The sequence below is a fragment of the Balaenoptera physalus genome (genome assembly GCF_965194825.1).
Source record: "Balaenoptera physalus genome assembly, chromosome: 1".
NCBI lineage: Eukaryota > Metazoa > Chordata > Mammalia > Artiodactyla > Balaenopteridae > Balaenoptera > Balaenoptera physalus.
The window spans coordinates 6,255,700-6,270,975 of record NC_138882.1 but is presented as its reverse complement, the minus strand read 5'-3'; the positions used below and the strand labels follow the sequence as shown (position 1 = coordinate 6,270,975).

Sequence of the window (15,276 nt, the reverse complement as noted above, 5' to 3'; positions counted from 1 at the left end):
CTAAAACCCATCTCAGAGAAATTAAAGAAGACATTGAAGAAATATGTCATATTCATAGATTGGAAGAATCAATATTGTAAAGATGTCAATTGTCCTCAAATTGATCTGTAGATTTGAAGACATCAACGTATGGACTTAATCAGTATTAAAAACTTTTGTTTTTCAAAACCAATTAAGAAAATCAAAAGGCAAGCCAAAGATTAGGAGAAGGTATTTGAGAAACATATGCTCCCAAAATAAAACGGACTCTTGCAACTAATGAGAAGGAAAAAAATATGTAAAATGAGCAAAATATTTGAACAGACACTTCATGAAAGAAGATAAGTACATGAAAGATCTTATCTTTAAATTGCATCTTTTTTTTTTAACATCTTTATTGAAGTATAATTGCTTTACAATGGTGTGTTAGTTTCTGCTTTAAAACAAAGTGAATCAGCCATACATATACATATGTTCCCATATCTCTTCCCTCTTGCATCTCCCTCCCTCCCACCCTCCCCATCCCACCCCTCTAGGTGGTCACAAAGCACTGAGCTGATCTCCCTGTGCTATGCGGCTGCTTCCCACTAGCTATCTATTTTACATTTGGTAGTGTATATATGTCACCTTGTCACATCTCACCCCTCCCCCTCCCCATATCCTCAAGTCCATTCTTTAGTAGGTTTGTGTCTTTATTCCCATCTTGCCACTAGGTTCTTCATGACCGTTTTTTTTTTTTTTTCCTTAGATTCCATATATATGTGTTAGCATACTGTATTTGTTTTTCTCTTTCTGACTTACTTCACTCTGTATGACAGACTCTAACTCCATCCACCTCATTACAAATACCTCCATTTCATTTCTTTTTATGGCTGAGTAATATTCCATTGTCTATATGTGCCACATCTTCTTTATCCATTCATCTGATGATGGACACTTTGGTTGCTTCCATGTCCTGGCTATTGTAAATAGAGCTGCAATGAACATTTTGGTACATGACTCTTTTGGAATTATGGTTTTCTCAGGGTATATGCCCAGTAGTGGGATTGCTGGGTCGTATGGTAGTTCTATTTTTAGTTTTTTAAGGAACCTCCATACTGTTCTCCATAGTGGCTGTATCAATTTACATTCCCACCAACAGTGCAAGAGGGTTCCCTTTTCTCCACACCCTCTCCAGCATTTATTGTTTCTAGATGTTTTGATGATGGCCATTCTGACTGGTGTGAGATGATACCTCATTGTAGTTTTGATTTGCATTTCTCTAATGATTAAGGATGTTGAGGATTCTTTCATGTGTCTGTTGGCCATCTGTATATCTTCTTTGGAGAAATGTCTATTTAGGTCTTCTGCCCATTTTTGGATTGGGTTGTTTGTTTTTTTGTTATTGAGCTGCATGAGCTGCTTGTAAATCGTGGAGATTAATCCTTTGTCAGTTGCTTCATTTGCAAATATTTTCTCCCATTCTGAGGGTTGTCTTTTGGTCTTGTTTATGGTTTCCTTTGCTGTGCAAAAGCTTTTAAGTTTCATTAGGTCCCATTTGTTGATTTGTGTTTTTATTTCCATTTCTCTAGGAGTTGGGTCAAGAAGGATCTTCCTGCGATTTATGTCATAGAGTGTTCTGCCTATGTTTTCCTCTAAGAGTTTGATAGTGTCTGGCTTTACACTTAGGTCTTTAATCCATTTTGAGTTTATTTTTGTGTATGGTGTCAGGGAGTGTTCTAATTTCATACTTTTACATGTACCTGTCCAATTTTCCCAGCACCACTTATTGAAGAGGCTGTCTTTTCTCCACTGTATATGCTTGCCTCCTTTATCAAAGATAAGGTGACCATATGTGCGTGGGTTTATCTCTGGGCTTTCTATCCTGTTCCATTGATCTATATTTCTCTTTTTGTGCCAGTACCAAACTGTCTTGATTACTGTAGCTTTGTAATATAGTCTGAAGTCAGGGAGCCTGATTCCTCCAGCTCCATTTTTCGTTCTCAAGATTGCTTTGGCTATTCGGGGTCTTTTGTGTCTCCATACAAATTGTGAAATTTTTTGTTCTAGTTCTGTGAAAAATGCCAGTGGTAGTTTGATAGGGATTGCATTGAATCTGTAGATTGCTTTGGGTAGTAGAGTCATAAATAGCATCTTAAAGGAGATGCTAATAAAAATCACAGTGAGATACATCCATAAGCATAACTAAACTTATAAAGACTGACAGTATCAAGTGTTGATAAAGATGCATATCAGCTGGAAATCTCATTCACTTCTTATTGGAATACAAGCACTTTAGAAAATAGTTGAGCAATTTCAGAAAATTACACATACAAGCTAGCCATTCCATCTTTTTTTTTTGATAAATTATTTATTTATTTTTGGCTGTGTTGGGTCTTCGTTGCTGTGCGCGGCTTTCTCTAGTTGCGGCGAGCGGGGGCTACTCTTTGTTGTGGTGCGTGGGCTTCTCATTGCATTGGCTTGTTGCAGAGCACGGGCTCTAGGCACGTGCGCTTCAGTAGTTGTGACATGCAGGCTCAGTAGGTGTGGCTCACGGGCTCTAGAGTGCAGGCTCAGTAGCTGTGGCGCTCAGGCTTAGTTGCTCCGCGGCATGTGGGATATTCCTGGACCAGAGCTCGAAGCCGTGTCCCCTGCATTGTCAGGCAGATTCTTAACCACTGCGCAACCAGGGAAGCCCTAGCCATTCCGTCGTTATTCAAAAGAAACCAAAGCATTATATCCACACAGTCTTATATACAAAATTTTATAGCAGCTTTACTTGTGATAGCCCAAAATAGGGGTCAACCTAAATGTCCAACAACAGGTGAATGGATAAACAAATATATAGAATACTATTACTTAACTATAAGAAGGAACAAACTAATGCCAAAGACAACAACATAGATGAGTCTCAAAATAACTTGAATAAAAGACAAAATGAGTATATTCTACATGATTCCATTTATCAAATGTCTAGAAACTGCAGATTAAAATGACAGTTTGTTGCTTAGTCACAATGGGTGGCATCAGAGTTTGTGATAAATTAAAAAAGGGCACAAGAAAATTTTAATTATTTTGATTGTAGTGATGGTTTCACTAGTGTATACATATATCATAACTGATCAAATTATTTACTTTAAATGCATGCAGAGTATTGCATGACAGTCAATCTTAAAGTCATAAAAAAAAAGAATGTCACACAGACACTTGAACAGGGACATACAATGAAACAATAGAAAAATTGAAATTCCAGAGATTCAAATTCACAGGTTAATTTACTATATAAAAAGGTAAAATTTCAAGTCTGTGACATAAAGATAGAATATCCAATAAATGAAGATAGATAAAGAGGTGGGCATCAGAAATAAAAGTAAGTTGTATATAACCTCAGTGAATCAAGATAAATCCCAAATGTATCAAAAATTTAAATGTAAAAGCTGAAACCATAAAAGAACTATAACAAAACACAAACTTCTAAATAACAGTAAAATGGTGAAGGTCTCTCTCACCACGAATCAGAATTCAGAAGCAATTAAGGGAAAAAAATTGTTAAATCAACCATATAAACTTAAAATTATTTTGCATGGAGGAATTCCAGTATCAGCAATGGTGAATTAAGTAGCTGGAACCAATTCTCCTGCTGTGAACAGCTAGGACAAAATGTTTTTTAACAAAAGGTACTGTTTTGAATGCATGGCATAGCTACCAGGGTTATGTGTGAGGAGTTGTGAGGGCCTGGTCTGCAAGAAAAAGAGGCTCAAAGAGGTGATCTGGCTTTGGGAGGCGGGGGCTTCTCCCTAAAGGCAGTTACTGACTGGAAGGAAGCAACTGAGAGGCTGATAAAATGAGTAGATCCTTGACAGACTCATGAGGCAGGGAGATGAACATTGAAATTTAAGGACCCCGAGAAAGGAAGGGCCCTAATAAACACCCCATGTTTTCAGCTGGGACTCTGAAAGGCCTAACCTATGAGTAAGAATGTACTAGAAATAGACCACCCATCACAGCACTGAAGCCCTTAACATTTTTATTCCTTTGAGAAAGACAATCAGGAATTGCTTCTTCTCTTAGCCTCTCTGCCTGCCAGGAGCAAAACCAAATGCTGTTTTGATTAAGGTGACATCATCCAGACTCTTAACTTGTTAATTTTTAATATACAATATCCAGCATTGAATCAAACACACAGGCTATTCCAAAAAAGTAAAAGACAGACAAAACAGATCCACAGAAGATCAAGAAAATGAAGTTATTGGACCAATACAACAACAACAAATAGACTATGAGTAATATGTTCAAGGAATTGACAGAGAATATTGAAAATGGAAATCAAATAGAAATTCTAGAACAGGAAAATATGACAGGTGAAATTTAGAAGAATGGATGTGTTTAACCTAAGATTAGAAAGAGCTGAAGAGAAACTATTGAACTAAAAGATAAATCAGAAGAAATATCCAAAATAAAACACAAAGAAAGCAGGAATGGGTAATACAGAAAAGAGGAAAAAGAAATATGTAGAACACATAAAACACCAAACACAAATCTTAATAGAACCACAGCAGCAGGAGAGGAGAATGACAATGAGGAAGAGGCAGTATTTTAAAAGATAGTAGCTGAGAATTTCCCATTGATGAGAGACATCAAGCCAGAGATGCAAGAAATACTAGGAACTCCAAGCAGGATAAGTTCAAAGAAACGTAAAATTGGGCATGTCATAGTAAAACTGCTGAAAATTGGAGATAGGAAAAAAATTTTAAAAGCATGCATAGGGAAAAAAGAGTATTGGCATTAGAGGAGCAAAATTAGACCAAGAGCTGACTTCCCAATGGAAGCCTAAGAAGCCAAAAGACATCTTAATGATATCTTAATGACGCTCAAAAAAGATAACTGCTGAGCTAGAACAAATCCTTCAAATGAGAGCAAGATAAAAAGTATTGAAATAAGCCAATCTTGAGAGAATTCACTAACTGCAGACTCACAGTTCCAGAAATACCAAATGGAGACTCTTAGGCAAAGGGAAAAATCACAAATGGAAGCAATGTAGTGAAGGAAAGAATAAAGAATAACATGAGTAAATGCAAATTGACTGTGAAAATAATAATGAAAATGACTGTGGGATTAACAAAATAATAACATAAAAGACAAGATATATTGAATTGAATTAAGAATTTCTAAGGTCCTGTGCTGTCCAGCATGTGTTACAAGTTCTAATTTATATACAACTTTAATAACTCAAGGATGTTTGTTATAACCCCTGGAGTAACTACTAAAATCAAAATTAAACGTTTAATAAATAGGCTAATAGAGGTGGGGAAATTGAACACTGAAAAAAGAATCAAGATGAAGAAAAGAAAGGAGAGAAAAAGAAAGAGCATTTGAAACAAATAGAAAAATATAGTAAGATGGTCGACTTAAAACCAAATGTAATAATTAATTACTTAACTGTAAATTGACCAAACTATTCCATTAAAAGGACAGTCATTGACAGACTGAATGAAAAAAAAGACAAAAACTTGCTACTACAGACTTAATTACTACAAAAACTTGATTATTACAGACAACACAAAGTTAAAAGGACATATTTGGAAAATGATACACTATGCAAATACTAACCAAAGGTAGATTGATGTATGTATATTAATATCAGACAAAGTAGACTTTAACATAAATGAGTTATTTGAGATAGAAGGACATATCATCATAATTTGCAATCCATGCAGAAGATATAACAATTTCAAACGTATGCCTGTACTAAATTATCTATATATTTTATAATATATACTTATAAATTTCTATTTATCCATATGTGTATACATATTATATACTATTTTATTTACTTATATAAAAAGATAAGTATACTATTGCATAATATTTTATATACTAATTATATATATAACATTATTATATATGTACATATTAGTACAAAAAAAGATAACTTGAAAACCCCAAATGTTTGGAAATTCATTAATACATGGGTAGCCCATAAGAAAAAGAAAATAATCTCAATAAAATTTAGAAAATATTTTGAACTGAATAATAATAAAAATATATCAAAACAAATGTGACAGCTAAAATCATGTTTGGAGGGCAATTTTAACTTTAAATGCTCACACTAGAAATGAAGAAAAACTGAAAATCCTTGACCTATGCATTCATTTTAAGAAATAAGCACCCCCCCACCACCAAATTCCAAAGAGGTTATAAGGCTGGAAACAGCAAAGAACAGATATCAATGAAATGGAAACAATCACTTAAAAGAGAAGATCAACAGTATCAAAGTTTTTTTTTTTTTTTGTAAAGAAAAAAACAATTTATAATTGATAATGAACTCTTACCTTCCTATGTGCCATTTATTAAGTTATTGTCTATTAACTTCCAGTCCACCCTTCAAAATTCTGCATTGTGATGCTGGGCTGGAATTCAGTTTTGCAGGCTGGCTACCTGTTAGTTTCTGCAAAGAACAATAGAGACTTTTAAAAAATAAGAAAAGCATGGTTGGAAAGTGACATTCAAGCCCTCCATCTTGTAAAAGTACCAAAAGGAAAGGACGCTATCAGGAAAGTGAAAAGACAACCTGAAAATGGGAGAAAGTATTTGCATATGATAAATTTGATGAGGATCTAGTATCCAGAATATATTTTAAAATCTTATGAGTAAAAAAACCCAGTTTTTAAAATGGACATTGGATTTGAATAGACATTTCTCCCAAGATATATAAAGGCCAATAAACACATGAAAAGTTGCTCAACATCATAGTCTGTGTAGAAATGCAAATCAAAACCACAAGTACATACCTACCACTTCACATCAACTAGGATGGTCATAATTAAAAAGATAACAAGCATTGGCAAGTCTGTGGAGAAGTTGGAATCCTCATACACTGCTGGTGGAAACATAAAATGGGGCACCCACTTTGGAAAATACTTTGTCAGTTTCTCAAAAAGTTAAACACACGGGTTACCATATGACCCAGCAATTCCACTCCTAGGTATATACCCAAGAGAACTGAAAACATATGTTCACACAAAAACTTGTAAACAGATGTTTATGGCAGTATTATTCATTATAGCCAAAAGGTGGAAAAAACCCAAATGTCCATCAGCTGATGAACAGATAAACAAAATCTGGTATATTCATACAATTTAATACTATTCTGCCATGAAAGGGATTAAAGTACTGATACATACTACAACATGGATGAATCTTGAAAAACTGTGCTAAGTGAAAGATGTGAAACATAAATGACCACATATTGAGTGATTCCAGTTATATGAAATGGATAGCGATATTCACAAAAACAGAAAGTAGATTAGTAGTTGTAAGGGTCTAGGGAAAAAGGGAGTAAGGGAACGACTGCTGATGGGTACAGGTTTCTTTTGGGGTAATGAAACTGTTCTAAAATTAGATTGTGGTAATAGTTGTACAACTTTGTGGATACACTAAAAACCACTGAATTGTATGCTTTAAAAGGGTAAACTTTATATTATATGAATTATATATATATATATATACTTTTTTTTTTTTTGGTGACTGCCCCATTGTATGTACCCAACAGCAATGTATGAGGATTGTGAATTCCAGTTTCTCCACATCCTTGCCTTATTGTCTGTCTTTTTTATCACAGCCATCTTAATGGAATTGAAGTGGTGTCTCAATGTAGTTTTTTTTTTTTTTAACATCTTTATTGGAGTATCATTGCTTTACAACGGTGTGTTAGTTTCTGCTTTATAACAAAGTGAATCAGCTATACATATACATATATCCCCATATCTCTTCCCTCTTGCGTCTCCCTCCCCCCCACCCCCCCATCCCACCCCTCTAGGTGGTCACAAAGCACCGAACTGATCACTCAATAAAAATGATATATTCATTTTTGTAATTATGTAATGATATATTTATTTTTGTAAATGTAATAACATAGAAAATGCTTACATAATAATTTTTATGTGTAAAAGAGTACTTTTTGTTCATATGGTATGGTCACATGTATAAAAAAATTATTACTGAGTAAAGATTGGAAAACATTGCACCAAAATATTAATAGGAATTCTTTCTAGGTTGTGGAGTGACATAAGATTTTCTTTTCTTCAATTTTTTTAAAAAAAATTCAACTTTTCTATTATAAACATGTATTTTTATAGTGAGGAAAAATTTTTTTTTTTAAAGTACCATAAAGAAAAGGTGTCAAGTAATGTCATAGTACTTACAGTCCCTTAGACTTTAGACTCCAAAGTCAGAGCATGTCACATATGCTGGGCAAGGAATAAGAAAGCTTTTTCACCTTATGAAAACACAATGACTATAAAACTTAATGTAGTCTCAGGGACTTCTCTGCTACCTAGAGTAAAACTTTTTTTTCAAATTTATTGAGGTATAATTGACAATAAAATTGTGAGATATTTAAAGTGTACAATATGATGATTTGACATACATATACGTTGTAAGTTAATACATTATCAAATTAATTAACACATCACCTCACATATTTACTTTTTTTTTAGTGAGAACATTTAAGTTCTCTTTGAACAAATTTCAATTATACAATACAATGTTATTAGTTATAGTCACCATGTTATGCATTAGATCCTCAGACCTTATTCATCTGATAACTGAAAGTTTGTGCCCTTTTATCACTCTCCCTATTTCCCCTACTTCCCAGCCCCTGGCAACTGCTTTTCTACTGTTTCTATGAGTTTGACTTTTTTGTTTTTTGATTCCACATATAAGTGGTAACAAGTAGTATTCATATTTGTCTTTGTATCTGTCTGGCTTATTCACTTAGCCTAATGCCTCCAGGTTGCAAAGGCAGGATTTCCTTCTCATTTTTTTTAAGGCTGGATAATATGTATATATATTTCATTTCCTTTATCCATTCATCCGTCTACAGACACTTAGGTTGTTTCCATATTTTGGCTATTGTGAATAATACTGTAATAAACATGGGAGTGCATATAACTCTTTGAGATAATGATTCCATTTTTAATTTCTTGAGGAACCACCATACTGTTTTTGATAGTGGTGTACCAGTTTACATTTCCACTAACAGTGTACAAGGATTTCCTCTTCTCCACATCCTCACCAACATTTGTTATCTTGTCTTTTTGATAATAAACATCCTAACGAATGAGAAGTGACATATTGTGGTTTTGATTTGCGTTTCCCTGAGGATTAGTGATGCTGAGCAACTTTTCATGTACTTGTTGGCCATTTGTATGACTTCTTTGAAAAATTGTCTATGTAGGTCCTTTGCCCATTTTTTTTTTAAATTTACTTTTGGCTATGTTGGGTCTTCATTGCTGTGCATGGGCTTTCTCTAGTTGTGGTGAGTGGGGGCTACTCTTCGTTGAGGTGCACAGGCTTCTCACTGCTGTGGCTTCTCTTGTTGCGGAGCACGGGCTCTAGGTGCGTGGGCTTCGGTAGTTGTGGCACGTGGGTTTAGTAGTTGTGGCTTGCGGGCTCTAGAGCGCAGACTCAGTAGTTGTGGCACATAGGCTTAGTTGCTCCACAGCATGTGGGATCTTCCCAGACCAGGGCTTGAACCTGTGTCCCCTGCATTGGCAGGCAGATTCTTAACCACTGCGCCATCAGGGAAGCCCTGGATATTAACTCCTTGCTAGGTATGTGGTTTGCAAATATTTTTTCCTATTTTGAAGGTTGCCTTTCAGTTTGCTATGCAGAAGCTTTTTTTTTGACGTAGTCCCACTTGCTAGTTTTTGCTTTTGTTGTTAAATCCAAAAAATTATTGCTAATACCAATGTCGAGGAGCTTACCACCTGTTTTCTTCTAGATGTTTTATGGTCTCAGGTCTTACATTTAAGTCTTTAAGCTATCTTGAGTTGATTTTTGTGTATGGCGTAAGAGAGGAGTCCAGTTTCATTCTTTGGTATGTGGCTGTCCAGCTTTCCCAACATCTTTATTGAAGAGACTATCTTCCCCCCATTATATATCTTGCTCATTTGTCGAAAATTAATTGACCTTATATGCACAGGATTATTTCTGAGCTCTTGATTCTATTCCATTAATCAATGTGTCTGTTTTCATGCCAATGCCAAGCTGTTTTGATTACTATAGCTTTGTAGTATAGTTTGAAATCAGGAAGTGTGATGCCTCCAGCTTTGTTCTTTCTCAAGATTGCTTTGGCTATTTGGGGTCTCCTCTAAATGGAAAAGAAGCAAAAATCTATAGGAAAAGGAAAATCCCAACAGGAAAGGCAAATATATAGTAAGGATTGAAGATCGCTTAAATAAGCCAGTATGTAGATTACAAAACAAAACAAAGTTGTGAAAGCAACTATAAGTACAATAAACAGTAAAGTGATAAGCATGAAGATGTAAAATATGACATAAAAACACAAAATGTGGGGGAGAGGAGTAAAAAATATAGATCTTTTAGAACATTCCTTGACACCATATACAAACATAGACTCAAAATGGTTTACAGTCCTAACTGTAAAACATGAAACCATAAAACTCTTAGAAGAAAACATAGGGGAAACACTCTTTGACATAAACCACGGCAATATTTTCTTGGATCAGTCTCCTAAGGCAAAAGAAATAAAAGCAAAAATAAACAAGTGGGACCTAATTAAACTTAAAAGCTTTTGCACAGCAAAGGAAACCATCAACAAAACAAAAAGACAGCCTATGGAAGAGGAAAAAATATTTGCAAATGAAGCAACCGACAAGGGGTTAATTTCCAAAATATACAAACAGCCCATACAACTCAATAACAAACAATCCAATCAAGAAAACTTGAATAGACATTTTTCCAGAGAAGACATACAAATGGCTCACAGGCACAGGAAAAGATGCTCAACATCACTAATTATTAGAGAAATGCAAATCAAAACCATAATGAGGTATCACTTCACACCTGCCAGAATGTCTATCATCAAAAAATCTACAAATAACAAATGTTGGAGAGGATGTGGAGGAAATGCAATCCTCCTACACTGTTGGTGGGAATGTAAATTGGTGCAGCTACTATGGAAAACAGTATGGAGGTACCTTAAAAAACTAAAAGTAGAGTTACCATATGATCCAGCAATCCCACTCCTGGATATATATATCCAGAAAAAAATGAAAACACTAATTGGAAAGGATATGTGCACCCCAGTGTTCATAGCAGCACTGTTTACAATAGCCAAGACACGGAAGCAATCCAGGTGCTCATCAACATATGACTGGATTAAAGAGAGGTGGTGTACATACAGAATGGAATATTATTCAGAATAAAAAGGATGAACTACTGCCATTTAAAACGTGGATGGACCTAGAGAATATTATACTTAGTAAAGTGTCAGACAGAGAAAGACAAATAGTACTGATATATAATACCACTTATATGTGGAATCTGAAACCTAATACAAATGAATGTACAGTATATACAAAACAGAAGCAGACTCACAGATATAGAAAACAAACCTGTGCTTACCAAAGGGTAAAGGGAAGGGGGGAGGGACAAATTAGGTGTATGGGATTAACAGATACAAACTACTATATATAAAAAAGGTAAGCAACAAGGATATACAGTGTAGCACAGAGAATTCTACCCATTATTGTCTAATAACCTATAATGGAATATAATCTGCAAAAATACTGAATCACTATGCTTTATACCTGAAACTAACACAATATTGTAAATCAACTACATTTCAATTAAAAAAATAAAAAATAAAAAGTTGAGGGAGTGGGGGTTACATTTTTAAAGAGATGAAGAACCAAGTAAAATATTTATAAATAAGTAAAACAAGTGGAGTAAATAAAGAACTTTGAAGAAGTAGAAATTAAACCTGGAACCAGCAACATTAAAACATTGCATTAGGTTGAGGAAGGTATTCAAGAAGGGTGAGAACAAATCTTACTTGACAGCTCAATGCCTAGGCTGGTTCCAGAAGTGTTTCTGATAAGAGACAGGATCAAAGGAGCACAGGGGAGACAGAGGGTGTCAGAATTAGGCCCTGGGCTGTCAGAGCTTCAGGTAACAAAGATAAAAAATTGTGTTTGCTTTCTTTTGTGAGAAAGCTTTAAGTTGATTTGTCAAGGACAGCAGATGTTTGTTTGGCAAAGTGGCAGCATGGAGAGAAAATTGTATTTCTTAGTATGACCATCTGCAAGAAAGAGGTTTGGAAATCCTCTAATGAGCGTGCTAGGATAGAAGGCACTCAAGTTGGATTATCAGGCTTTCGTTTTGCCTGGTGTGTATGGTGTGTAAGGCAAGGCTAGAGAAGAATTGGGAAAATAGAGGGGATTTTTGAGGTCACATTGCAGCAGAGAGAGGAAAGCAAAGGAGGGAGGAATTTCAAGGAGAGATGACAGCTAAGAAAAGGACCTCAGTTTTAGGTGATACCTGCTCCTGATTTTGATAGTGTGCTGTTGATCCGTGAGAAGAAGAAGATTGAGCAAGGGGTCGGTAACCATAGGATTGGTATAGAATATTGTGGGATGAGTTCAGTTTTGGAGTCAAACTGATCTGTGTTCAAAACATACCTCTTACATCCTGTTGGTGTCAGCTTGTATGCTTCTCAGACTATAGTGAAAAACACAGAGACGTGCTCAGCCTTTCAGTTCTTTCTGAAAAATAATAATTTTACAAGCAGTAATTCATATTTTTCCAATTGAAAAAAATCATATATTTTGAAGAATAATGAAACATTTGCCTGATGATATGGTATAATATATCTAAACTATTTCTACATGAAATACAGGGTAAAGGATATTCTTTTAGAAAATATTCAATTTATGCATGCGCATGTCCAAATTTATCTTTTTTTCTTTTTAATTTTTTCATTTAAAGCTCTTTTACTTTCCCAGCATTTAATGGCCTGTTTACACAATAGATTCTGAAACTCAGAGCAACTCTCTGGAGACCCAGAGGAAATGAATAGTGGCAGATATACATTAGTGCAGGTTATAAAACATAATTACATTAACATTTTTAGGTAAAAGCACATTTTAATGCATTAAACCTGCATTGCAGAAGCATACTAAGTTTTTATGAATAAATTTTTTTTCCACTGGAGGGTGCAATTCATCAGTGTATCAAGATTTCTACAGTTCCTTTAATGAGTATACTTTATAAATAATACCAGAGAGCTGATTATTTCCAAGACACTAATGTAGAATGCTGAGTAGATTTTATAAAACTTTAAATAGATAGAATTTCACTAATAGGAATCTGCGCTTTATTCTACAATATACTTGTGATTTAATTAGGATCAAATGATTTTTAAGCTAAGGGTATTCTTTTATTCTCTCTTTTGGATACTATGTATGACTTTCTTGGTTATTAATACTGCAAAAATGTATGCTAAAATTCATAATAGAAATACAGTCCTACTTATTATGAAGTTTTTGCAGTTTTCTTTAGCAGTCTATGTATTTATTTAAAATTCTCTGGGAAATATAGATTATTAGACTTTACACACAGTAATAATATGTGGTCTAAAATTAAATGTAAATTTAATAAGTATAAAACTAATATATACATTTAATTGAATTTTTTGTTTTCATTATATATCTTTATGTAGTATGAAGGCTTTTAGATAATGTGTGCCTTCAGTATAACACCAATAAAATATAAATTTTAATAACAGCCAATATTTATTGAACACCAACCAACTGGGTCTCAGCAGAGTTCTGTACTGATTAACTTTCCATTTTTAACTTATTTAATTCTCACAACAACCTCAACAAATAGGTAACATTTTCCCCACTTCACAAATGAGGAATCTCAGGTGTCACGTGACTTACCCACGTTCATACAGTTGGTATGAACTGCAGCTCAACCTGGGTGACCTGACTTCATGGCCCAGACTTAATCACTGTTTAATAGCTATGTTGGACTTGTCGGTGCCAACCCCTGCTACCCAAACAGTAATGTGTTGATTTTTATTTTAGACACTTGAAGACAGGCACTTTGCATTGTGGTTAATGTCTCAAAGATCTCCATCAAATATTGTGGCTTTTGCTTGCCTGGAACTGACAGAACTGCTTTAATTATGACTTAAATGAATGGTGGCTCAGACTCTTAATTGTCTACCCCAGCAGCTCTCCTCTCCTCCCCTACCCATAGCAGAACACCAAGATTGCCACTCAGAGGAAAAGACTGCATTGTCCCATCTCATGCCGTCTCAGAGATGCACAGCTGCATAACCAAGTGGGCGGTGAAGTGTTAAGTGTTGGGCAGGACTTCCAGGAGGTCTCCTTAAGAAGTAAGGTCTGTGGCCTGTGACATTTACTCCTATTTACCCTCTCCCACTGCCCACAGTGCTGGCATGAAGAGCAGCTGGAGCTCAAGCAGCCAGGATGACAGAACAAGAGAGGGAAGGAACTTCTATCTCCCGTAAGCCTCTATTTTGAGTTTTTCTGATATAGGCAGCTCTTTAATCATATTAACAGTTAAGGAGTTTTATAAGGTTTAAAAACCCATGTTGTCTATCTTTTGATCCTCAGTCAACACCAGACCACAGCCTTTCTCAACAGATGTGACCCTACCATGAGGCCACCAAATATCCTTTCTATATTAATTTTGAATATGTTATTGGGCTAGTGATATGTGTTTGCTTAATTCTACAACATCATTTCTTTAAAGATCATTTCTACCCATAGTTTAAAATTAATTGCAAAACTTGTTCTACTCAGGGTAAAAATTTGCAGCTTGCTTTTACCGTTGTCAATTATTTAAAATATTTTAATTCATGCCAGGTGTTATTTCCCTTTTTGTAACCAGGAGGAGTACTATGGTGTACTCTTCTTGAGGTCAAATAAGTTAAAAAGTATTTTTATGAGATTAGTAACATGATTTGGCAGTAAAGAATATGCATGACACATTTTGTATAAAAAAATTGACAAACTTCCTAGATTCCCAGCATTTCCTCTTTGCTCAGACGCAAACCTAGATTATGCTGACCTCTCTTTAAACTTGCCACCTACCTCTAAGGAAAAGAATAAAGAAGTTTGCTTTAAGGCCCTTTCCTTGAAGTTTAATCTATGTTTGAGAAAAAAAAATTCATGAAATGTCCTAGATTAGTAGATGACCAAAGGTCTATGGGAGGTAGAATATCATACAGGTTTTAAGGTTTTTGCCAGATGTAATAGTAACAGTTGCAACATAACATGGTTATTAATAGTACTGTCTTTCACTTATGCAGCACTTACGGTGTACTTGGCACAGTACTTAATGATTTGTATGTATTAAGCCATTTAAGTCATTCAGTTCTCTCCATTCTAACAGAGGTACTGTTTTACAGCTCAGGGAACTGAACCACAACAACATTAAACAATTTGCTCAAGGTCACTCAGCTAAAATGGAGAAATCAGG

General features: G+C 35.0%; 1 protein-coding gene across 8 annotated transcripts in view; it reads left to right on the top strand.

Annotated features, from left to right (window-relative positions):
• CRB1 (crumbs cell polarity complex component 1) overlaps positions 1–15,276 on the top strand; it is a 276,695-nt gene that overhangs the window by 2,052 nt on the left and 259,367 nt on the right. For 2 of the 8 annotated variants that reach the window (XM_082425370.1, XM_082425372.1), the window contains exon 1: positions 3,133–14,298. The exons of 5 other annotated variants lie outside the window; for them this stretch is intronic. In XM_082425370.1, coding sequence (XP_082281496.1) covers positions 14,262–14,298 — 37 coding nt within the window. In that variant the 5' untranslated portion in view covers positions 3,133–14,261. Of the gene's footprint in view, positions 1–3,132; positions 14,299–15,276 lie in introns of those variants that run through there. One more of the 8 variants, XM_082425366.1, reaches the window with a different exon arrangement.